At 40.9% G+C, this 25,923-nt stretch overlaps 1 protein-coding gene across 1 annotated transcript in view; it reads left to right on the plus strand.

The window, feature by feature from the left end:
- Nucleotides 1-25,923, plus strand: part of SCAI (suppressor of cancer cell invasion) — a 138,633-nt gene that overhangs the window by 95,869 nt on the left and 16,841 nt on the right. Inside the window, exons 7-14 of the mRNA XM_032636385.1 lie at nucleotides 2,700-2,796; nucleotides 3,845-3,943; nucleotides 4,095-4,247; nucleotides 5,955-6,056; nucleotides 6,611-6,712; nucleotides 7,455-7,533; nucleotides 9,420-9,519; nucleotides 11,310-11,391. Coding sequence (XP_032492276.1) covers nucleotides 2,700-2,796; nucleotides 3,845-3,943; nucleotides 4,095-4,247; nucleotides 5,955-6,056; nucleotides 6,611-6,712; nucleotides 7,455-7,533; nucleotides 9,420-9,519; nucleotides 11,310-11,391 — 814 coding nt within the window. The remainder of the gene's footprint in view (nucleotides 1-2,699; nucleotides 2,797-3,844; nucleotides 3,944-4,094; nucleotides 4,248-5,954; nucleotides 6,057-6,610; nucleotides 6,713-7,454; nucleotides 7,534-9,419; nucleotides 9,520-11,309; nucleotides 11,392-25,923) is intronic.

Below are 25,923 nucleotides of genomic sequence, written 5' to 3' on the forward strand. Positions count from 1 at the left end.
CTGGAAAACAACATGAAAGAAGGGAGAAAATAAAGAATTCAACCATACTAGTAAGATCCATTTATTGTTCAGAGGAAGCTTAGAGTAAGTAAAGTTTGCTTATTAAAATATTAAGAAAAATATTTTTAAGGAACATAAGGAGAAGGTGTAAATTCAAAACAGGTAGAAGGGGGAGGAAAGTGAATTATGATCATTACAGTAAAAAGTACGAAAGGAATATATATGAAAAAAAGTATAATTATAGCACGAAATAATAAAGTAGAAACAAGTCCAAGTACATTGGTAATCATAGTCAATGAAAGTGATCTAAACTTCCTAGGGAAAAGTCAGAGATTATCAGTATGCCTTTTTAAGAAAAATTCAGTAATATACTATCTACAAGAGGCCCTCCAAAGATATAAGGTACATAGGAAAAGACAAATGAGACAGATACTAAGGGGAAGAAATGCTGCTCTATTTATGTATACATTATTTATATTTCAGGCAGAAAATATTATTAAGGATGGCGCTTTACTTCATAATGATAAAAGGAACAACTCAGGAAAATAAAAAATTTCTAAACTTGTATATGCCCAGTAATGTAGCATAATAATAAACAAAGCAAAAAGTGGCATATTTTCAGGGAGAAATTGATAAATGGTCACATGTATTGTACATGGAGATTTTTAATATAGCATTTAATTATGTGTCAAGAAGATAAGCAACTATAAGATTTGAGTAACATAATTGAAAACTTGTTCTAATGTGCATGAAAGTGCATACGACAATAAGCGAATGCACATAATTTTCAAGCTTATATGAAACTTTTGTGAAGTTGACTTATATTTGCCACAAAAAATGTTTCAATAATTTTTCAAGTATACATTTTCTAACGGTGGTGCAATTCCATTAAAAATTAAGAGCGAGACATAGTTTAACAAAATCATTATGTTAATCAGTAGACACATTTCTAAATTCATGCGTCAAAGAGGAATTTAAAAAATTTTTATTACGGAAAATGTGAAACATATACAAAATATATATTGTAAGGTTTTTTATTTGCAATGCAGGATGTGGAAAACAGGAAGTAGAAATTGAAAATGTCCTGTTTGAATTGATAAGGGATAAATATATATATGTATTTTTGGCTACACTGTGAGGCTTGAGGGATATTAGTTCCCCGACCAGGGATCGAACCCAGGCCCTCAGCAGTGAGAGCTCAGAGTCCTAACCACTGGACCGCCAGGGAATTCCAGATAAGGGATAAATATTAAGGGTCAGGCGTGAAGAGGTGTAATATAGATTGTAAATAGCCTTTAATAAGTTAAGGACGTATGTTGCTATTCCTAGCAATCACGAAAAGAACAGTAATGAAGCAGTATAAGTACGAAGCTGATAGAGGATATAAAATAGAATACTAAAATATATTTGGTTAGCTGAAAAGAAAGCAAGGAGGGAGCAGTAGAGGACCACAAACACAGAAGGGGCAAGTAGAAAACAAATAGCAGGGTGAGAGTTGCAAACTCAGCCAAGGCAACAATAAGGCTAAATGTAAATGGTCTGAGTTCCTGAGTATACAGGGCAGAGATTGTCAAAGTGGATAAAAAAGCAAGGCCTAACTACATACTGTCTACAAAAGATGGGTTACAATGAAAAGACACAGGTACTTGAAAGTAGAGGGATAGAAAAAGATATGGCATACAAATAGTAAGTATAAGAAAACTAGCTTGATTGTATTAACGTTAGAAAAATAAGATTTCAAAACAAAGACTGATCTTCCTAGAAGTCTTTTTGTCTCATATTTTCCTGACTAGTTGTCTTCTCATCTTTTTTTAATTAAAAATATTTATTTATTTATTTTTGGCTGCGTTGGGTCTTCGTTGCTGCGCACAGCCTTTCTCTAGTTGTGGCGAGCAGGGGCTACTCTTCATTGTGGTGCATGGGCTTCTCATTGCAGTGACTTCTCTTTTTTTTTTTTTTTTTTTTTTTTTTTCCGGTATGCGGGCCTCTCACTGTTGTGGCCTCTACCGTCGCGGAGCACAGGCTCCACGGCCATGGCTCACGGGCTCAGCCGCTCCACGGCACGTGGGATCTTCCCGGACCGGGGCACAAACCCATGTCCCCTGCATCGGCAGGTAGACTCTCAACCACTGCGCCACCAGGGAAGCCCTTAATTTTTTTTATTGGGGTATAGTTGTTTTACAGTGTTGTGTTAGTTTCTACTGTAACGTCTTCCGTATAGTCTTAACTTAAACATTACTCTCGCTAAGATGCCTTCTCTCACCCAAGATCCTGTCCTGTGGGCTCAAATTGTAATCATTGTAATATTTTGTAATATTACATCATTGTAATATTTATTCCAGTATTTTAAGTATTTATCTGTCTCCTCTACATTTTAAATACTTTTCTGTCTGTAAGATCTGTGAGGGAAGGGACTGTGTCTATAGTTTTTTTTTTTTTAAATCATTCTAATCTAGTACTTAGCATAGTGCCTGATGCATCTAAGTTTCAATAGATACTTCTTGAATGAATTTAATATATGAATGAACAATGTAATGAACCATTGAGTAAGAAATGTGTTAAAAGACTAGAGGTTATATGAAGCAATGTTTTTAACTGTGCAAAATAGTATCAAAAGAGTTTAAAAAGCTATCAGAAAGTTAGAAAAATCAAAAAGCATATTTTTTTAAATGTTATGATTTTCCATTTTTCTACCATAGACCTGAGTTGGTAGTTAAGAAGCTACGATACTATGCAAGATTTATAGTAGTTTGTCTTCTTCTCAACAAAATGGATGTTGTAAAGGATCTGGTGAAGGTAAATGTACTTTAAAATCATTAAAATCCTAATCTCTCATTGTCTGTGGATAATTTTGTTTTTTAAAAATAGATTTAAGGTTAAAATAATTTTGATATATCTAAATCATTACAACTTTGAGAGTATGGTAACTTATGACAAGGGTAATGATAAAAAATTTTTCCAACTCTTCATATTTCAAATACACCAGAGATAATTGTCTTAATTTCTTACTTTTGTCCCCTTAGTTTATTTTACATTTCATCACCCATCCATGAATGGTTGGCAAATGTAAACAAAAGTTAAAATATTTGGTTTAAGAAAATAATTGAAAAGTTAGGTCAAGAAAAATGTTTTACAAAGGTGTGAATGAGTTTCGATTTTTCCTCCCTTTAGTATGTCTGCATCACTCTATCCTTCATTACCTCAGGTAATTAAGAGTTAACTGCATTCTAGATTCACTTAATATCTGTAATTATTGCATGCTACATTCTGGTTACACTCTGTATTCAGTTAGTGGTTTCAATGGCATACTTCTTGATTTTTTGGCGCTCGAGTATAACATGCTAGTTTTTGCTTTTTTTTTTAATTGAAGTATAATTTACAGTATTGTGTTATTTTCAGGTGTACAGCAAAGTGATTCAGTATAACATGCTAGTTTTGACAAGCCTTCTTCCTCCATCCCCAGTTACTAATAAGATTATTTCCAAAAGAAATAGTATGATATAAATACAAAGAATTTATATATATATTTTTTAATGTTAAAATTTGGGGGGGTTTACCTTTAAGAGTTTCCTGTTAATAAAGTCATTGCTGATGTAGCAGAGTAGGTATGGGTCACTGTGGATTTCTATGAAGATCTTACTGATGTGTTATCATTTTGGAGTTTTTGATTTTGAAGCAAGCCCATGTAATTTTCATTCTGTTTTGGTTATAACTGGGACCGTATACTGATAATAATCAAACTTCTTAACTGTATCAGTTTCTGTCAGGAGTATGGTACAATATACAATGTATTTTTATGATTTTTTTTCTATAACCATTTCTCTTTGTGATATTGTAAAATCAGGAACTCTCGGATGAAATTGAAGATTATACTCACCGCTTTAATACTGAAGATCAAGTGGAATGGAACCTGGTGCTTCAAGAAGTAGCAGCTTTCATTGAGGTCAGTTCTTGACAAGAAAGGTTGTCATAATTATGTATGTAAATGCATATGTGGTATACTTTTTTACTATGTGTATATGTCAAAAAGAAGGAATAATTTCTTATATTGACATTTTGTCTTGGCCATCAACCACTTACTGCTTTTTCTCCAGGCAGACCCTGTGATGGTATTAAATGATGATAATACCATTGTTATCACGTCTAATCGCCTTGCTGAAACAGGAGCCCCATTGCTGGAACAGGGCATGATTGTGGGACAGTTGTCTCTGGCTGATGCACTCATTATTGGTAATTGTAATAACCAGGTAAAGAATTGTGAAGGAATTATGCTTAAAATTCACTTTGAAAAATAGTACTTTTGATTGTTACAGAATTATTTCATTGTAAATATCCTAACATCCATTTGCTAGGAAATAGTTAATTAAATTATGCTGTGTCTATATATGGACTGTACTGTAGACATTTAAATGGTTTAGAAAGAATTTTTAATCACAGAAGAAGATACTTATGATATGGCAAGTGAAAATAATATGGACCTATGTAAACAGAATTATTTTATTATATATGTGAAAATGTCTATGTGTAATACATATATGCACAAGAAAAAGACAAGGAAGAAATTTACCAATATCATAAAAGATTTATCTCTAAAAAATTTAGCAAAATTTTAAGTGATTTTTATTTTCTTCCTTACAACTTTCTACATCTGTATATTGCCTTTACAATCAGGCAAAAATGGGGGAGGAGTTATTTTTAAGTCCATTTGTCAAAAGCAAATTTCAGATATTTTTTCATGACAGAATAGTCCCATGACAATGAGGATTTAAGGTACTACAACTGTAATTTACTGAAAATTATGGGATATTGGAAAGGTCACCAATGGATACACTTTTCTATATGTATTACTTATACAAGTTTTAATTTTGGATCCTTCCCTTACATCTGTCATTTTTGTTGTTAACTTTTTCTTATAATTCTCCAATTTTGGATTTTAAAGCTTTAATTTGCAAATTTCTAAATTAAAACATTTTAATTTAAATTAAAACCTTGCCTACATGAAGTTCTGTAGAAGTATTATTCAAAATAGAAAAGGAGGGGACTTCCCTGGTGGTCCAGTGGTAAAGAATCCACCTTACAATGCAGAGGACTCGGGTTCAATCCCTAGTCGGGGAACTAAGATCCCACATGCCACAGAGCAACTAAGCCCCGCGCGCCAAAACGACTGAGCTCGCGTGCCTCAACGAGAGAGCCTGCGTGCCGGAAACTATAGAGCCCACGCGCCCCAGATCCCGCACGCCACAACTAGGGAAGAGAAAACCTGCACGTCACAGCTAGAGAGAAGCCAGCACACTGCAGTGAAGAGCCTGCATGCCACAACTGAGACCCGACGTAGCCAAAAATAAATAAAAAATAAGTTGTTAAAAACAAAACAAAATAGAAAAGGATACAGTCTTTTCTCTTTTTCTTTTTTTTTGCTGTGCCACGCAGTTTGTGGGGTCTTAGTTCCCCAACCCAGGATTGAACCCAGGGCCCCGGCAGTCAAAGTTCCAAGTCCTAACCACTGGACCTCCAGGCAATTCTCAGGATTCAATCTTAAACATTATGTAGTGCCAAAATGTAATGAAGTGATTTTAAAATGGGCCATAGTCATATTGCAGCCTGGCTGGTTTGCCAAAAGTTAACATGTTTTATGGGATCTAATATAGGTCTCTGTGTTTACGTGACTACTTTTTGTTTTTAAAAATACCTGTGGAAATTGATGGATTGATAGAAGTATTGATAGATGGAGCGAGACGTGTTGAAGCAAATATAGAAAAATGTTAATGTTATAGGATCTAGCTATTGAGCATAAGGGTGTCACTGTATAATTTTTTTAACTTTCTGTCTTTTGAAATTTTTTGGAATAAAATATCCAATGTCATCAGGTACACATGAAAGTCAAGAGTAACAATATGATTAAACACTTCAAGGTCTGCGTACTGCATTAACGGTCAGTTTTGTTTTCCTTGCAGGTTAAGTTCAGTGAACTAACTGTTGACATGTTCCGGATGTTACAAGCCCTGGAAAGGGAGCCAATGAATTTAGCTTCCCAGATGAATAAACCAGGAATGCAGGTGACCTTCTCCCTACATCTGCAATTTGCTGCTTCTGCTCCTCATGGAATGCTGTTATTCAGCGAAAGCCATGAGTGTGAATAAAGAATTCTCCTGATGAGACGCAGGAGAAATAAATAAGCATAATGCTAATTAAAAAAAGATATTTAATGAAAAGGATAGTAAAAATAGGCATTGATAATTCATATGTCAAGTACAGTTTGTATAGTCATCCGTCAGTATCCACGGGGGATTGGTTCCAGGACCCCCGTGGATAAACCTGCAGATGCTCAAGACCCTTATTTAAAGTGGCATAGTGTTTACATACAACCTATGCACATCCTCTCGTATGCTTTGAATCATTTCTAGATTACTTATAACATCTAATAGAATGTAAATTATATGTAAATAGTTGTAAATGTTATGTAAATAGTTGCTGGTGCACAGCAAATTCAAGTTTTGCTTTTTGGAACTTTCTAGAATTTTTTTTCTAAATATTTTTGATCCGTGGTTGGGTGAATCCATGGATGCAGAGGACCGACTGTATGTGCATTGTTTTCTGTGTGTAAATATAGGAATCAGCTGACAAGCCTACCAGGCGAGAAAACCCCCACAAGTACCTGCTCTACAAACCAACATTCAGCCAACTATACACATTCTTAGCAGCATCTTTTAAGGTATCTATCATCCAGTACTTTTTAGTATATGGGGAAAGTGTGCCTTAAATGGAATCTGAGAGTCACTTTTCTCTTTGAATATTTGAGTCAAGAATTTAGGAAAAATATGAAAATGAAAACTGCCTTAGAATATCCTAATCATAGCTGTTTTTGGAATGGAAATTGCTTATTATGTTATGAATGTTCCCTACCATTAATTAATGAGAATATTGATTAATTATCATTCTCCTTTCTCCGGGTTTTTCTTGCTAAACTGCTTTAGGCATAATAGTCAATGCAGAACTGAAAAACAGGAGCAGATTTTATAGGCATGTTCTATAAATAGAATAGCCACCTGAATGGTGGCTCTGGGAAACATTTTGGTCGTCTGAAAGAACCATGAGTAGGGAATTCCTCTCAGTTTATATAGAGAAAGGCACGGATGGAAGTTTGTCTTTTAGACCTATAGTCAGGATCTTTACTTCTCCATCTTAAGTTTTCCAGAGAACGTTCTTTAAATGATGGGGTTTTGAAGCAGAGATTGTCTTCAAAACTTTTGGCAATGGTTCTAGGTTAATAATGAACCTTTGCTGTGTAGACAGTTATAAGTTGGAACTAGCAAGAGTGACTTTTCTCTTGGAAGAGACCATTATATGTTAAATTAGGTTCTTGTTTTCCCTACAACTGTAAAATGTCATGAACTTTCAATAAAACTGTTGTTTCCTGTTTGTCGTTTTGTGTATGTGATTTTCTTTAATTTCAGGAGCTGCCTGCCAATAGTGTGCTTCTGATTTACCTGTCAGCCACTGGCGTTTTCCCCACAGGTCGTTCTGATAGTGAAGGTACAATAAAGGAATGCTCCCTGTCGTGAGCAGGGCTTGAATTCTCTTTATTTTCTACAAGGCGATGGCCCATAGCCCACAGACAATCTCAAGCTTTCTAGAGAGGCTCCCAAATTTGAAACCGGGTCTATTTGCTGAATCGGCAATCTTGTAGATACCCCAGTCTGTTTTATTTGCTGAAATATTATACGGTAAAGTTAAAAAAGATCAGCAAATTCACATACTACATGCATGCCTCTCTAACAGATTTGCTAAAAGCAAACACATATATGTGCATGGAATAACCAAGCCTAATTATCTACTTCACATCGTTGAATTTTTCTGAGCCTTTAGTGTGTTAGGGAATCTGGTCAGCGGCTTCACTGTGGCTGAAAGTCTTGTAGAAATCAGTGCACTTTTGTAACTGTGAAAGTTCAAGTCCTTGACATAATTTTATTTTGTGTGCTTTCTTTGGTTTTATGGATTCAATCTGTAGAATATTGGGATGCTATTTTAGAATAAAAACTTGAAGCTGTCCAGAGCATGTGAGTCCAGAATATATGAAATTGGTTGAACTAGATGAGTAGCTTGGATGTAAACAAGGCAATTAAATCTTTACTGGGACAAAAAAAAAAAATGTTCTTAACATCCTTAACATTTTCCTCCTCATTTGTTTGTTGAAATTTGCATTCCTTTATACAATGCATGTCCCTGCCATCTTCCTTGCATGACCTACAGATCCTCTTAAAGTGTTAAAATGAAAACAAAACAAAATAAATCTCTCTTCATTGCTGTGATTTTTTTTTTTTAAGGGATAAAATATAACACTATTAAAAGTGATGCAAAATCAGGGCTTCCCTGGCGGCACAGTGGTTGAGAGTCTGCCTGCCAATGCAGGGGACAGGGGTTCGTGCCTCAGTCCAGGAAGATCCCACATGCCGCGGAGCAGCTGGGCCCGTGAGCCATGGCCGCTGAGCCTGTGCGTCCGGAGCCTGTTCTCCGCAGCGGGAGAGGCCACAACAGTGAGAGGCCTGCGTACCGCAAAAAAAAAAAAGTGATGCAAAATCATAAATACTTTAATTTTTTGGTGATAAAGTTAGTACTTTTATTTATAAATAATTATTTCCATATCTTATACACTATTGAATCAGATTTTCTGGGCCCCGCCTAATGTATTGATCTCTTGTTTTACTTTTTTCAAAGTACAGTAGTTACTAACTGAATGGTCCTTTGAGAGAGATCATTCCTAACATTCCACAGTTGCTGTTCCATTTACACAAGAGTTTATTTAACTAACTGATAGTACCAGTGGGAAAAGGCTAATTCCCAAACCGGAATTACAGTGGTTGATGTAATAATAATGATAGTGGATTTTTTCCTACACTGGTATTTGGTAATTCTTTTCTTAAAAATGAAGTTTTTGTCAGTGAGAATTTTCAAGTTCCATTCAAAAATTTCCCTACATTTTTACAATTAGTGGCCCTTTTAAAATTATATTTAAGAAATTATTAGGACTTCATTCTGCAACTTTCTTACTTAAATAATTTTGTTGAACTTGAGATTTTAGTTTTGCTTGAAATGAGAAGATCATTTTGAACATCCCAGATCTCCATCTCTTTTTTACCCAGAATAATGGGATGCAGTAGATTCTTGTTTTGTTTCTCATTATAATCTGAAGAACTGATGAAGATGGTCAGATGATCTTTTAAAATATTGGAACAGGCAACATGCTGAAATCATTTAAATGCTATGTTAAACTAAAATGTTAAATTTTCAATTAACAAAAATGTTTTATAATTATCTTCCATTTGTATCGATGAAAGATTCACCCAACACCTTTGTGTTCGAACATCAAATCAATGCTACTCTCCAATTGAAGTCTAGGATTCTTCCCTTTCTTTTTATAGGTCCTTATGATTTTGGAGGGGTACTTACTAATAGTAACCGGGATATTATAAATGGAGATGCCATCCACAAACGAAATCAATCCCACAAGGAAATGCACTGGTATGTATTATAAAAATTATAGTTCTCTCTTATAAAATATTAAGTAAAATGGAATGTTCCCTTAGACTGCTATTCATAACACTTATTTGGATTCCAGCAATATCTCAGGCTCTGACTATCTTAGGCAATTAGAATTGTTGGTTAATATTTATTTTACAATTTTTTATTGAGTATGTATTATATGTCAGGAACTGTTCAATCACTGGAGATCTGTTCATTCAAGTTGGAGGAGACAATAAATATATACATAAATAATAAGGCAGGACATGATGCACGTTAATATCAAAATAAGCCTTTTAAAAATTAATTAATTTTATTTTTGGCTGTGTTGGGTCTTTGTTGCTGCACGTGGGCTTTTCTCTAGTTGCGGCGAGCGGGGCTACTCTTTGTTGTGGTGCGTGGGCTTCTCATTGCAGTGGCTTCTCTTGTTGCGGAGCACAGGCTCTAGGTGCACGGGCTTCAGTAGTTGTGGCACGCAGGCTCAGTAGTTGTGGCTTGCAGGGTCTAGAGCGCAGGCTCAGTAGTTGTGGTGCATGGGCTTAGTTGCTCTGCGGCATGTGGGATCTTCCCGGACCAGGGCTTGAACCCATGTCCCCTGCATTGGCAGGCGGATTCTTAACCCTGTGCCATCAGGGAAGCCCAATATAAGCTTTTTTTTTTTTTTTTCCAATATAAGCTTTTTAATATAAGGTTATGTTGGTGTGATATAGCAAAAATGAAGTTAGCTGTATGATTTCAAGGAGATTTCATCCATGAAAGTTTGCTCAGTGCATTCACTGGTTGGGCCATTATGGGCTCTGAAATTTCCCTAGCTGAGAGAGAGCAGTCTCATTATAGAGGAAACAGGACTTGCTTGAAACTGCATTTCTAATAACCCTTTACATAAAAATGTAACTCTTCATATTAAAGAGTAGGGAAGGGAGGGCAGAGGGAAATGTTTCAAATTACACGTATAATAGCTAATGGTCCCCCAAGCCATGTGTTGGTGCTATAGTTGACCATAGTTGTAAATGATTTATATCAGAAAAACTTGTATTTGAAATATATTGGGGTTTGATGATATTGCTCATTGACAACATCATTTTGTATATTTACATAAATATTTATAAACTACCCACATTGTCCACCAACCATGGGAAAGAGCATGCACACCAAAATTGTGACCTTAAGCAGTGGCTCTCAAATGCATGTTACTGGACTTTAGCCTTCTGTGGGCCACAGTGAATCTGTATCTTTAACAAGCACCCCAGCTGATTCTGATGCACATGTCCAGAGGAAATGTAGATAATAGAAGGGGAGCCCCTGCTTATTGTCTGCAATATTAAGATATAGCTTAAAATAATAAAAATCTTTAAAATGGATATAGATTTTGAAAGATTCATTGAAATAGAAATCTGGTTGTTATTACATCTTGTTTTCAGAACATGTTCTTAGGAGGAACTTTTAAATACTAAGAAAGTCCCTAAATGCTGACTTCTGAGATTTTCATGTGTATTTATTTATCCATCTTTAAATATATTAATATATATATTAAATATAGAGACTTCTCTTTAGCTTGAATATTCTTGAATAGTAATTATGTTCGAATTTTTTTTTTCCAAATAAAACTGTTAACTTGTCTACCCCAGTAAATACAGGCTTTTTTGGTCTTTTGCTTAATTAATCTTTGTTTTTCTCCCAGTGCTGTGACAAAAAGGAGATGTGAGCAGACCAAACTGATAATTAAGATTTCTGAGACTTGGCTGATAAAGTTATACAGTCATTCACTGTTACTCTTGTTGTTTTCCCAGCCTTCATCCTGGAGATCTCTATCCTTTCACAAGGAAGCCCCTGTTCATCATTGTGGATTCATCCAATAGTGTTGCGTATAAGGTGAGTTCCATGAGCGCTATTCCACGTTAGACACTATGGCATCACCCTGAGGTAACCAATCTGAACATGTGCCTTTTTATTTTGCTTTATTTTATTTAATTTTACACAGTTTGTATTTAGTCTTTCTTTTCTTTTGAGGTTGTGCATGCTAGTCAGGATCTGGTGCTATGAATAGAAACAAGAAGAAAACGCATGAATGGACACTCAGTGGAAAATAATAAATCCTCCTGCGGGAAAAAAAATTCAAGATTTCCAAGATCACTGGTGGGAGGTTTATTTTTGTTATATAACCCAGAATAGTTTTCTTTTATAGAGGTTGAAGTATATGGGAACATTTTATTTTCTAGTTTTCAAACTTTTTCCCCTCTATACACTGAGCTACTATAGTTTAAGTGGAATTTCTATCCCATGTTATAGAGTTGTATTCATTGAATATCAACACAAATTGTTTTAGAGGCACTTATTATTGTTTTTTTTAATTTGCGACAGTAAGTAAAAAAAAGATGACCCTGAAGTCTGAAATAAGTAACAGGGACTTAATGTGAAAATCCTTTCTTCTATATTTTGCTATAGAAGCAGTGGTTTTCAATGATTGTATAAAGAATGGCAGCAGTGAGACACTTTAAAGTTGGATGCTAAAATTCAAACAATAGTAATTTACAGGAAAATGAAAACAGAATTTTTGGAGCCCTTTGTATATGGTTGGAATATTTCATTAGTGGACAGTATACTCAGAAATATGCTGGAAACACAGATCTGCCAATTAAAATTATTTCTGTTGTGGGTGTTCATATATTAGATGGGGAAGCAAACGTTAATACGTTTATTTCAGGAGAGCAACAGAAATGTCTGGTAGCCAAAAAAGCTGACCCCAAGCATATTTTTCCATCTAATTTTCATGCTTAGTTTCACTTTTTAAAGTCGGAATTCCAAGAGCATCCATCCCACCCTACGTTGTTCAGCATGTTTCTTGCTACCCATTTTGTCAAGTTTAACGTTACAACTTTTGATTTTTAGGAAAACTAGCTATGTACACTCTTAAATTGTGAGTGTGCTGTTGTCATTTTTAATCTTTTTGAGAGGGTGGGAGGCTGCTAGAGGAAAAGGTTTATTGGCTACCCCATATAAACATATAAAATCAGAAGAGTCCAGGCATTTTGTGTCTTCACAGAATTCAAAAAAAGCATTCTGTGCCTTTGTCAATGAAAAGGAAACATTTGCTACAGTTTAACAGTGTAACGGAATGTGTTGATGCACAGTAAGCAAGTGTATTGCTTACTATGATCTAGCATGCACTGAAAGTATTTTCACAATCTATTAATTTCTCTCAATTTAATTGGACATTATTTGATACCATCTTTTATAATCTCAAGAATATCATTCATGTTATGTGCCTGCTATTTCCAGAGTGTCGTTTGGATGTAGACTGCGTATTGGATGATGATTTTGAAAAAACACCATTGTGCATAATTGGAATTATGTCTCATGCTTTAATTCTAAATTTCAATATCCCAACACCCAGGATAACCATGGAATAATAGATTTCTGTGTGTGTTTGGTGTTGATGGCACGTGCAGTGTCACTCCTCTAAAAAATTAAATTGTCAAGAACATTCTGATCTTTAGAAATGAAATGGGGAGCCCATGGGCAGTAGGCAAATAAGGGCATGATGTAGACTAATTTAGTCTTTTAAAAAACTAGTTAATGGGGCTTCCCTGGTGGCGCAGTGGTTGAGAGTCCGCCTGCCGATGCAGGGGACACAGGTTCGTGCCCCGGTCTGGGAAGATCCCACATGCCGCGGAGCGGCTGAGCCCGTGAGCCGTGGCCGCTGAGCCTGCGCGTCCAGAACCTGTGCTCCGCAACGGGAGAGGCCACAACAGTGATAGGCCCATGTACCCCAAAAAAAAAAAAAAAAAAAAAAAAAAACTAGTTAATGCCTCTGAATCAGGTGTGCAGTTCTCTGTGTTAACATATGAAAGTGTCTGACATTTACTTTTCCCACAAAGCACATAAAAATTCTTAAACTATCATTTTGCAAGTTTCTAATGAAAAAGAGCTGGGTGACATGTATTATTTCTTCAGTACATACTTTGTTATATCCATTTCATCCATATGAATGTTTTACGAACATATATGTGTTTTCTAAATGTTTCTTCATGTAAATACAAACACTTCATGTTATTTCTTCATTTCAGTATTACTTTTTAATTTTTATGAAAGTAACTCATCCATATAGTTGAAAGCTATAGTTCTTTTTCTGTGCATCAGAAACATTCAGAGCCCTCTTCAAAACCACTTGTACCTGGGTCCCAACTCCTGTGATTCTAATTTGCTTGGCCTGGGGTGGGTCTCAGGTATCAGCATAATTCCCTTGTGTGGTAAGGGTGAGATCTACTCAGCCAGGTTCCGCCAGGAGTTACTAACAACAGCAGTCTCCAGCTCTCATGCCCTACCCTTGTTTGCCTCTTCCCAGAGGCTACCATTTACATCTTTTTAAGTTAATTATTTTGGTATTTAACCATTATTTTTCTAAATCACATGCTGGTATTGATATTTCTTGATTCTTAAAGAAATATCTTTATTTCTTGTATTTCTTAAAATACATGTTTTAAGCAGCATGTATTGATATCCCATTATGGAAGAAAAATTTAGCTCTCTTTCCCCTTCCTATCCCCATTTCATATTCATACCTTTTATAACTTTTATCCACACAATAGACATATCATAATTTTGATTCACTGAATATTTAGTGCTTATATTATTATGACTATACAATGCTTTTAACATCTAAGCCACATAGTAAACTTTTTCTTTTCTATGCAACTTTCTACTTTTCCTGGAGCAAATAATGTTATCTTGCTCCTGGTTCTTTTTCTGAACTTATCACAGATTCAACCCCAAGCTCCTCACCACTTGCTTAATCTTCTTTCAGGTTGTTAAGATGCATCATTCTCTTAATTTTATCTTTGGGATGAATTCTCTTGCAAAGCCTCTGGACTGGTGCCCTCTACATGTACTGCACAGCTCTCCTCCCTGAATCTCTTTTCATTATTATTCTGGGAATTCTTCCTCTCTCTTCTATATTGGAATCCCTGTTTCCTGAATCCTATGTCTTCTTCTTGGACACTCTCATTTACTCTCTCATTTTGGTTTATTCGCTCATTTTACTGTAGCATCTCCAGCAAAATGGAGCTTTCTGAGAAAGGGTGAATATGAGGTAAAATATTTGAAGTCTTGCACTTCTGCAAATGTTTTTGATTTACCATTGCACTTAAATGGTAGTTTTGGTATTGATTAGAAATTATTTCCCTTCGAAATTTGGAAGGCTTTGTTCCATTGCTTTCTAGCTTCCAGTATTTCATAAGAAGTACAAAGCATTCTAATTCTGAGTTCTTTCATGTGACTTGTTTTCAGTCCCTGGAAATATATAGGATCTTCTCTTTGTCTCCAGTGTTTTTCAGCTTCTTAACAGAGTGCCTTGGTCTGGGTTTACTTTTTTTTTTTTTTTTTTTTTTTTGCGGTACACGGGCCTCTCACTGTTGTGGCCTCTCCCGTTGCGGAGCACAGGCTCCGGACGAGCAGGTGCAGCGGCCATGGCTCACGGGCCCAGCCGCTCCGCGGCATGTGGGATCTTCCCGGACCGCAGCACGAACTCGTGTCCCCTGCATCGGCAGGAGGACTCTCAACCACTGCGCCACCAGGGAAGCCCCTGGGTTTACTTTTAACAATGGTACTTGGCATGTACTTAGTGAGTCCTTTCAATCTGCAAACTCTGCTCATTTTCTTGAGTTGTTTCAGTGGCTTCCTCCCTTCCATTTTCTCTGTTCTTTCTTTGGAGAATTTTTGTCATTCATATATTGGACCTTCTGGTCTAGTCCTCTGATTTTTTTGCCCTTTATTTTCCATCTTCCAGTCTTTTTGCTCTGTAGGAAATTCCCTTGCCTTTGTCTTCTGACCCTTTTATTGAGCTTTTCATTTGTTCTCTAGATGTTTCTTTCACAAAGATATAGATGTATCTGTGTGTATGTAAAACATATATACATACACATATATAATCGGTTTTTATCCTGGTTGAAATATCTTCTCTTCCCTTTGAGAATGTCAATGATCATTTAAAAAATTCTCCCTGCATGGTGTCTCTTTCCTCCATTATGGTTTGTTTCTGGTGTTTTTCCTGAATATGTTGTTTTAGAGACTCATAATTTTTGCCCTTCTGCTCAGATATAAGAGTGGAAGCTAGCAAAATGGTTAGAATCGCTGAGGTTCTAGGTAGGGCTTGTCACAGTGAGCTGCTCAGTGTGGCAATCTAGCTGGGCCATTTAGTTGGGTAATCTCTGATGTCAGTGTCTTTAGGTCTTCGTGGTCTAGTCATATTCACTGAGCAAGCTCAGCTGTTCTGCCCAGAATGTAAAGGTCTATCAGCATTATGCTATGTTTTCCCTGAAGTCCATGTGTTTTTGTTTTTTAATATAAATTTATTTATTTATTATTTATGTTTGGCTGTGTTGGGTCTTCGTTGCTGCGTGTGGGCTTTCTCTAGTTGTGGCGAGCAGGGGCTACTCTTCTTTGCGGTGTGCGGGCTTATCATTGCCATGGCTTCTCTTGTTGCGGAGCATGGGCTCTAGGCGCTCAGGCTTCAGTAGGTGTGGCGCATGGGCTTAGTTGCTCCACGGCATGTGGGGTCTTCCCGGACCAGGGCTTGAACCCGTGTCCTCTGCATTGGCAGGTGGATTCTTAACCACTGCACCACCAGGGAAGCCCCTCGTGTGTGTTTATATCTGCATATACATGTACCTTTATGTACCCAGTGCTTCATACTTAAAAGATTCTCAATAAATATATGTTGAATGATTAAATGAAGGTAGTCACCATTATCCTTATTTTATAGCTGCAGTAACTGCTCTTGGAGGTTAAGTATCTTGCCTAATTGATTCCAGCAGTCTTTCTCATTCCAAAGCCCAAGATGTTTCTACATTTAGAAAAAGAGGAGCTTTTCGTGCTAGTCTGAGCCTCATTTCAGAAGAGAGGAATTGAAATGCCGAGGTCTGTAACATAACAAGTGTGGCTCACATTTAGGCTCTCAAATTTCCAACAGGGAATAGGCTTTATCTGTAATAATGTAGTACTAGTGGGGTTAAAAAAAAAACACAAACCTGTCATTTTGGGCAACACTTCTTTGAATTCTGCTTTTTTTTTCCTTGGAAGAAGAAAATCCTTTGAGTATTTAATTATATATGACAGAGATGGATCCCTGCCAGTAAACATGACTTACACATTTGTCAAAACAGTCATACTTATCTAAACAGCCTTGTCCTAAAGTGTTTGACTTATGACTGTATTTTGCTGTGGTCTAGGAAGGCATTCACCTTCATAACAAGATTACCTAAGAGCTCTTCTGACAGTTAGCCTCACTCATTCCATTTCCTTCTTGCTACTTTGAAAGACCGTCTCTTTGTTTTTGGCGTTCTGCAGTTATCTAGGTTTTGTTTCTTTATATTTAACCTATTGGGAGTTGCTGGACTTCTCGAATCTGTAGGTTAGAGTTTTTCATTATTGCTGGAAAATTCTCAGCCATTATCTCTTCAAATCTTGGCTGTGCTGCAGATCCTCTCTCATCTCTTGCGGGAACTCTGATTTTACATAATCGTTCTCATTGTGTCTTCCATGTCTCTTGACCTCTCTTCTATATTTTCCATCTTTTTGTTCCTCTGGCTGAGATTTGGATAATTTCTTCTGATCTGGCTTTCAGTTCACAAATTCTTTTCTTCAGCTGTGACTAACTCGTTATTAAACCCATTTACTGATTTTTATATTATTTGTGGTATTTTTCATTTCAGGAAGTTCTGTTTGGTTCTTTTTCAAATAATTCACTGCCCTTTTTATAGTTCCCTGTTTTCTGTGTTCAAGTTTGTTCTTTATTTCTTTAAATTTAATAAGCATACTTACTATATTATTTATTATCTGGTAATTCTTACACCTGAAATCTGCTTTTGCTGCTTAAAGACACCCTTTGCTGTTTTTGTATCCCTGTATGCTTGATTATCTTTGATTAGATTCTGTAAGGCCAACTGGCCTGAGGCAGAGGAACACAATCAGATTCACAGTTTGCATCAGACCGAAATTCTCCGGACCACCCAGTTCCAGAAACTGCCCTGGAGACATTCCGGACCACCCAGTTCCAGGAAGTGACCTGGGGACTTTGAACCCAGCCCAGCCTTCCCGCCTTTCCAGGGGCGGGACTAACGGTCCCCAGGATACCCGAAAAGACCACCAAATAAGGAATACCCTGCGCCCTCCCAGATTCACCACAGCCCTTTCCCTTCTTCCCCTATAAGATCTTGCCCAACCCTCGCCCGGGTGCGACTTCTCTGGCCCCTTTCTCTCGGACCAGTGAACCTCGCCCGGGAGCGCTCCCTAATGAAGCTCACTTGAAGCTTTCCTGTGTTTCGTGGTGCCGTTTGTTAAGATCCGATCTTACATTTGGTGCCGAAACCCGGGAGGGGTACCAAGCCCCACGGGTTACCGCGCGGGCCGCCCCTCCCCTCCCCCAGGAGACAACCAGGGAACCTCTACTCATCCACCCGATCCGGCAGAAAACGGGGTAAGTCCCCCTCCCTTGTTCCCTCCGACCCCCAGAGTCCCTGCCCACTGGACTTGCTGTCCCTAATCGCGGCCACGTCAGGGATTTCTCCGTGTCTCTCCGGGACTCGGGCAACTGTGGAGGTGTCCCAGTTGCCTGACCGCTCTCCGACCCGCTGGGCCTCGGGTGATTGTGGAGACGTCCCAATCGCCAGAGCGCCCTCCGACCTGCCGTGAATTGGAGACTGATACCAGGGACGCCTCTCTCCCTCTCCATTCACTCAGGGACAGACTGGGGGGTCATGGGAACCTCACAGTCGAAACCAGATTCTAAGACGCCCCTGGGGTGTCTCCTAGCCAATTTTACAGCCCTCGGTTTCTCCCAAGATCTCTGTCGCCGACGGCTTATTTTCTGTTCCACTGTGGCCTGGCCACAATATCCTCTAGACAATCAATCCAAATGGCCTCCTGAAGGGACTTTAGATTTTAACATCTCTGTGATCTAGATAATTACTGCCGCAGGACAGGCAAATGGTCCGAGGTCCCCTATGTTCAGGCCTTCTGGTATTTGCGCTCCCGCCCTTCCCTCTGCGTCGATTGTTCCACTTCCCAGATCCTTCTTGCCAAACAGACATCTCCTACATTCAAGCCCCTAATTTCCTTTGATGATGACCCCTCCCCACTAACCGACCCTCCCGAATCTCTTACCACTCCCCCCTTCAGAACTCCTCTCCTACCTACCCTGAAGCGGCCCCTCCTCCTCCCGAACCGCTCTGGCCCCTCCAACCGCTCCCCCGCCTCCCTCAACGGTTTCTCCACCCACGCCCCTTGCTTCGCCAATTAGTGCACGTACACGCTCTCACGACTCCCAAGATTCCAATCTCCTGTGCCCTCTGAGGGAGGTAGCAGGAGCGGAAGGATTAGAGTTCATGTTCCCTTTTCTTTCCAAGATCTCTCTCAAATAGAAAAGCGATTAGGCTCCTTCTCTGCCGACTTCTCCCACTACATCAAAGAATTTTGCTACCTATCTCAAGCTTACGATCTAACCTGGCACGATATCTTTGTGGTTCTGTCCTCTACCTTAACCCCTGACGAAAGGGAAAGAATTCAAACTGCTGCCCGAAACCATGCAGATCAGGTTCACCTTACCGATAACTCCGTGCCCGTCGGAGCGACTGCCGTACCTGGCACTGATCCAGGCTGGACTTATCAGGATGGCCAAGATGGCCGCCGTAAACGCGACCTCATGATCCAATGCCTCCTGGCTGGCACGCAGGCTGCCGCTCATAGGGTAGTCAATTTTGAAAAACTAAAAGAGATAACCCAAGAACCTAACGAAAATCCAGCTATCTTTCTCAATCGCCTTACAGAGGCCTTAACTCTCTACACCCGGCTGGACCCCGACACCCCGGCAGGGGCAGCGGTCCTAGCCACCCATTTTATCACCCAGTCAGCCCCGGACATCCGAAAGAAATTAAAACTGGCAGAAGACGGCCCTCAAACCCCTATTCGAGATCTGGTAAAAATGGCCTTTAAAGTCTATAATGGCCGTGAGGATTTGGCAGAATCCAGCCGACAGGCTCGGATGCACCAGAAGGTGGCCTCCAAACCCAAGCTCTTGTAGCAGCCCTAAGGCCGGCCATCTCCCATGGATCACAGCATCCACGGGGTCTGCAAAAGGCAACCCCGCCAGGGGCCTGCTTCAAATGCGGAAAAGAAAGCCACTGGGCTCACCAATGTCCCAATCCCCGACCTCCTTCTAAGCCCTGTCCCAGCTGCGGGCTAACGGGCCACTGGAAGAGTGACTGCCCTACGGCTGGCCCTCCCTCAGCGTCTCCACGCGGGGGGCAGGCCGACCCAACGGCATTACCACTCGAACTGCTGGGATTGGCTGACGACTGACGGCGCCCGCACTCCGAAGACTCCCATCACCCTCGCCGAGCCCAGGGTAACGCTACAGGTAGCGGGTAAGTCCATCTCACTTCTGGTGGACACGGGGGCTACCTATTCGGTCCTGCCTACTTACTCCGGGCCAGTTTCTCCTTCCCAGATCTCGGTCATGGGTATTGATGGCAAACCATCCTTCCCACTCCAGACAGGTCCACTCCCATGTCATATCGAAGGACTCCCTTTTACTCATTCCTTCTTAGTCATACCATCCTGCCCAGTTCCCTTGCTAGGCCGAGATGTCCTTTTCCACTTAGGGGCCTCTCTCCAGCTGGTCAGACTTGACCCTAAGGTCCCCTCCTCCCAACTCCTGCTTCCTCTTCTCGGCCTGTCTCTAGAACCCTCCCCTTCCTATCCCCCTCTTCCAATCACACCAAACCCAATCAATCCCCAAGTCTGGGATGCTTCTAAGCCCATAATAGCAACACACCATTCCCCCGTTCTCATCCGCCTAAAGGACCCCTCCATATTTCCATCAAGGCCCCAATTTCCCATCTCTGAGACTCACCTTAGGGGCCTACAACCTATTATCACCAGACTCCTAAACCAGGGACTCCTTATCCCCACTGACTCTCCCTGCAACACCCCCATCCTGCCTGTCCGCAAGGCCTCTGGGGATTATCGCCTGGTCCAGGACCTCCGACTAATCAATGAGGCCATAATTCCTCTCCACCCAGTAGTACCAAACCTTGCTCTCCCATATCCCCCCATCCACAACCCACTTTTACGGTTCTGGATCTCAAAGATGCCTTTTTCACTATCCCCCTTCATCCCGACTCCTATTTCCTCTTCGCCTTTACCTGGACGGATCCGGATACTCATACTTCCAGTCAGCTCACCTGGACAGTTCTTCCCCAGGGCTTCCGCAACAGTCTTCACCTCTTCGGTCAGGCGCTGGCACGGGACCCCACTTCCTGCACTCTTACCCCCAGCACACTCCTTCAATATGTAGATGACCTCCTCCTTTGTAGCCCATCTCTCAGCCTCTCAAGACAACATACTGCAGATCTCCTCAATTACCTTGGCTCTCGCTGTTATCGGGTCTCCCCAGACAAGGCTCAGTTATCTGTATCTTCTGTAACCTCCCTGGGGCTCCACCTTACCCCTACCACAAAAGGTCTAACAGCCGACCGCACCCGGATTATCCGTGAACTCCAGCCTCCGGAAACAGCGGAACAAACTCTCCTTTTTGGGCCTTACAGGATTTTTCCGACACTGGATCCCTAACTTTGCTCTCTTTGCTAAACCCTTATATCTAGCCGCTAAAGAAACCCCTCAAGGACCCCTCACCTCTCCTTCCGCCGTTCGACAGGCCTTTCTCACCCTCCGTAACGCTCTGATATCTTCTCCTCCCCTTTCTCTGCCCAACCCAAACCGACCTTTTCACCTTTTTGTGGATGAACGGGCCGGAATAGCCACTGGACTCCTTGCCCAGCCTGTAGGGCCTTCCTACCGCCTCGTGGCTTACCTCTCCAAACAGCTAGACCGAACCATTCGGGGATGGCAACCATGCCTTCGGGCCCTAGCAGCGGCAGCCGAACTGACCAAACAAACACTCAAACTGACTCTGGCCCACCCACTAACCGTGTTTTCCTCCCACCGGCTGGTCGACCTCCTAGGCCACAAGTCTCTCTCCCTCCTGGGCCCCTCCCGCATCCAGGAGTTCCACCTCCTGTTCATTGAAAACCCAGCTATTTCTCTTGATCTCTCCCCTCACCTGAACCCGGCTTCCCTCCTGCCTATCTGTGGCACCGGGGGTTTTCCATCCCATTTCTGCCCTCATGTCATAGAACCCTTCAAACCACCAAGAGAGGGACTCTTTGACACCCCTCTTTCAAATCCGGACCGCACTCTCTTTGTGGACGGTAGCTCAATACTCAGTCCTGACGGACGCCGACGGGCAGCCTATGCGGTGGTAACTATCTCAACTATTATCAAGGCTAACAGTCTCCCAGAAGGGACAACCTCTCAAAGGGCTTAACTGATAGCACTCATGCGGGCCCTCGACCTCTCTAAGGGCCAAAGGGCCATCTTTCTCCCTATGGTCACAGGCATTTCCCTCGCCTCCTCTCTCGTTGCTGCGGGCATCGGGGGAGGAGCCTTAACATACAGTGTCTCAACATCCCGTGACCTAGAACAGAAACTCCAGCTAGCCATCGAGGCTTCTGCCGCCTCCATCACCTCCCTCCAGCGCCAGATCACCTCAGTAGCCCGAGTTGCCCTCCAAAATCGACGAGCCCTGGATCTCCTGACGGCCGACAAAGGAGGTACCTGCTTCTTCCTACAGGAGGAATGCTGCTATTACATCAATGAAACAGGACTCTTCGAAGACAGTGTAAAAGCCCTCCATCGCTTAAGAGAAGAACTCCAACGCAAACACCAACAGTCCGCCTCCCCAATTCCCGATTGGTGGCGATCCACCCTCTATACCTGGCTAACACCAATCTTAGGCCCCGTAATTCTCATCTGTATCTTGCTCACGTTTGCTCCCTGTTTTCTTAGGTTCCTTCGCAGGCGCATGGAGGAAGTCTCTCGGGTGGCCACAAACCAAATGCTCCTCGGTCCTTAAACCTTGCTTCCTACAGAACCCCCCGCTGGTCTCCCCTAAGCCTCGGACCTCTGGTCGCCCGACTCCCCTTTCGACGCCCCCATTCAGCATGAAGTAGCCAGAGATCAGAACGCCGCCCCATTACACCAAAGATGTCGGGTTGTAAGGCCAACTGGCCCGAGGCAGGGGAACATAATCAGATTCACAGGTTGCATCAGACCGAAATTCTCCGGACCACCCAGTTCCTGAAACTGCCCTGGAGACATTCCGGACCACCCAGTTCCAGGAAGTGACCTGGGGACTTTGAACCCAGCCCAGCCTTCCCGCCTTTCCAGGGGCGGGACTAACGGTCCCCAGGATACCCGAAAAGACCACCAAATAAGGAATACCCTGTGCCCTCCCAGATTCACCACACCCCTTTCCCTTCTTCCCCTATAAGATCTTGCCCAACCCTCGCCCGGGTGCGACTTCTCTGGCACTTTTCTCTCGGACCAGTGAACCTCGCCCAGGAGCGCTCCCTAATGAAGCTCACTTGAAGCTTTCCTGTTTCGCGGTGCCGTTTGTTAAGATCCGACCTTACAGATTCTTCTTGTTATCCTTAGATTCTTCTTGTTATCCTTAAAATTATCTGTGGGAAATTCACTGAGCCCTAGAATGATGGTATTTTCATCCAGAGAGGGTCTGCATTTGCTTCTGCTAGACACCTAGAGGCACTGCCATTTGGGGACCATGTGTTTGGGGTTACCTAGGTGGTATGAATCTGGGCTACAAACATGCAAGAGGGCTGGCTTACAGTTACAACCATCAGGACTGTTTGGTTGGTTTGTTTGCTCTGTCTCTGCTCTGCTCAGCACCAAGAAAATTTTCCTGTGGTCCCCCGAGGCATGGTCCTGGGGGGCAGGAAGGTGTGAAATTTGGTTTTGGTTCATCCTTACAGTAAGGGTGTAGACCTTTGGGATTCCAATTTAGCAGGGCCAGTTTTCTGTTAGACTCCATCTTAGGCAGACCCTGAGCTCTGACTGCTGTCCCCTTCTCTGCATAAGGCCTTTAAAACCTAAATGCAAGTGGCTCGATTGATTGCCTCAGGGCAAAGGAGGCCTGCCGTCAGCTGATTTTCTAAGCCTCTTCTGGTTTTGCCTCATCTCTCTGACCTATCACTGGAGTGCCCCCGGGCTCCATCCTTTTTCCTCTTCTTTTCCAGCTACAACAGACTGCCCTTGATGCCCTCACATAATTTCATGACTCTAATTACTATCTCTATGCTGACACTTTCCACATTTATATCTCCAGCCCAGACCTTTCTCAGTTACTCCAGACTTGAATATAATCTACCTACTCTACATCTCTATTTGGTGATTCTCACAGAGACTGCAGAGCTAACATGCCCAGGACAGAATTTCTAGACGTCTTCCAGATCCAGCTTTCCCCATGTCAGTTAATGACTATTGTGCTTTTATAGTTGCCCTAGCCCAAATCCTTAGTTTCATTCTGGACTCTTCTTTCCCTCACACCCACATCCATTTCAGAATGTTTTATTGGTTATAACTAATAGATCCAGAATCTTACCACCTCTGCCGCCACCATCCTGGTCCATGCTACCATCATCTCTCCTCTGAATTATTGCAGTAGCTTCCTAACTAGGCTTCCTCCTTCTGCCCCTTGCTCTCCTAACACGGTGTGGCTGTAAGTCAGATTAGGACACTTATCTACTCAAAATCTCCGAAGGCTCCTCATCTCACTCAGAGTAAAGGCTTCATGTTTTCTGCCCTCACATGCCTCCTCCCCACCTCAGATGCATCTCTGATCTCTTGCTGGTCTCCCTATCACTCAGTTCTCTTCAGCCACAATGACCTTGCTGTTCCTCAAACATACCTGGCAGTCTCCTGCGTAGGATCTTTGTGTTGTGTTCCCCCAACCTTGAATCCTCTTCCAAAGATACCCACATTGTTTTCCAGGTGTTTAATCAGCTGAAGCCTCTTAAGAGTTCTCCCTAATTGCCCTATTTAAAATTATATGCCTCCCCAGCACTCTTTATCCACTTTTCTTACTTTATTTTTCTTATAATCATAAGTTAGCTTCTATATAATGCCATGCACTATTCTAACACATTTAATCCTCACAACGCAAGGTGTTACTTTTATTATCCCTATTTTACTGATAAAACCAAGGCACAAGGTGGCTGATTTGGGATTTAAATACAGTCTGATTATAAATCTTTCTGTGCTGCTAACTATTCTGTCTTTCCATATGTAGCACTTGTCAGCTTCTGTAATATTATATAACTTATTTATTTTGTTTACTGTGGGTCTCTACCTGCCACCTCCACCCCCATCTAAATGTCAGCTCCAGGAAGACAGGTTTAGGGTTTTTTTAATCTGTTTTTTGGTTTTTTTCTTAACTACAGTATCCCTAGCACCTAGAACAGTGTCTAGTTTGTAGGTTCAATGAATATCTATTGAAGAAAGATACATTTATTTATTTATTTATTTATGGCTGCGTTGGGTCTTCGTTGCTGCACGTGGGCTTTCTCTAGTTGTGGTGAGCAGGGGCTACTTTTTGTTGAGGTACACGGGCTTCTCATTGTGGTGGCTTCTCGTTGTGGAGCATGGGCTCTAGGCATGCGGGCTTCAGTAGTTGTGGCATGCGGGCTCAGTAGTTGTGGCTCACAGGCTCTAGAGCACAGGCTCAGTAATTATGGCACATGAGCTTAGTTGCTCCGCGGCATGTGGGATCTTCCCAGACCAGGGCTCGAACCCATGACCCCTGCATTGGCAGGCGGATTTTTAACCACTGCGCCACCAGAGAAGTCCCTAAAGTTGTAAATTGTTTTAAAGTCTCAGTTAAATGGATAATTTCCTGGGAAAAAAATATCTAATGACTACAAGAAGGGAAATCTGAAAGCCCAATCACAGGGTATGAAATAGTATGAGGGAAGTGATCAAAGTTATCTCCTTTTTCTCCATATAAAAAAGGCTCTAGCCATTTTGAGTTCACCAATAAATTCTTTTAAACTTTTATAATCTGCACACTTCCAGAGCAATGGAAAATATCAGAAATATCCAATTCATTCTATAAAAGGCCACAAGACATTTATATGACCTTGAGCATTTCCTTGGTCTTTTCTGAGACTCTTTTTCCTACTCTGTAATAATTTTATAGGATTGTTAAGATTATGGGTTAGGAGCTAAGAATCCTAGGATAGTCCCTGGACAATAGTTAGCACTCAATTAATGTTAGGAATCATTATGATAATGATACTATATCAAGACAAAAATAGCACATACAAAAAACTCTATCCCAGATTAGTTTATAATTATAGATTAGAAAATTTTAAATAAAATGCTAATAGACCTACTAATAGAATAATCTATCTGAATAATGCATCAAGGTTCCATATATGAAAATCAATCAATATTGTATTCCGTGTTACCTTTCACCCATTTTTCTATTAGAACAGT

This window comes from Phocoena sinus, chromosome 6, assembly GCF_008692025.1.
Source record: "Phocoena sinus isolate mPhoSin1 chromosome 6, mPhoSin1.pri, whole genome shotgun sequence".
Taxonomy (NCBI): Eukaryota; Metazoa; Chordata; class Mammalia; order Artiodactyla; family Phocoenidae; genus Phocoena; species Phocoena sinus.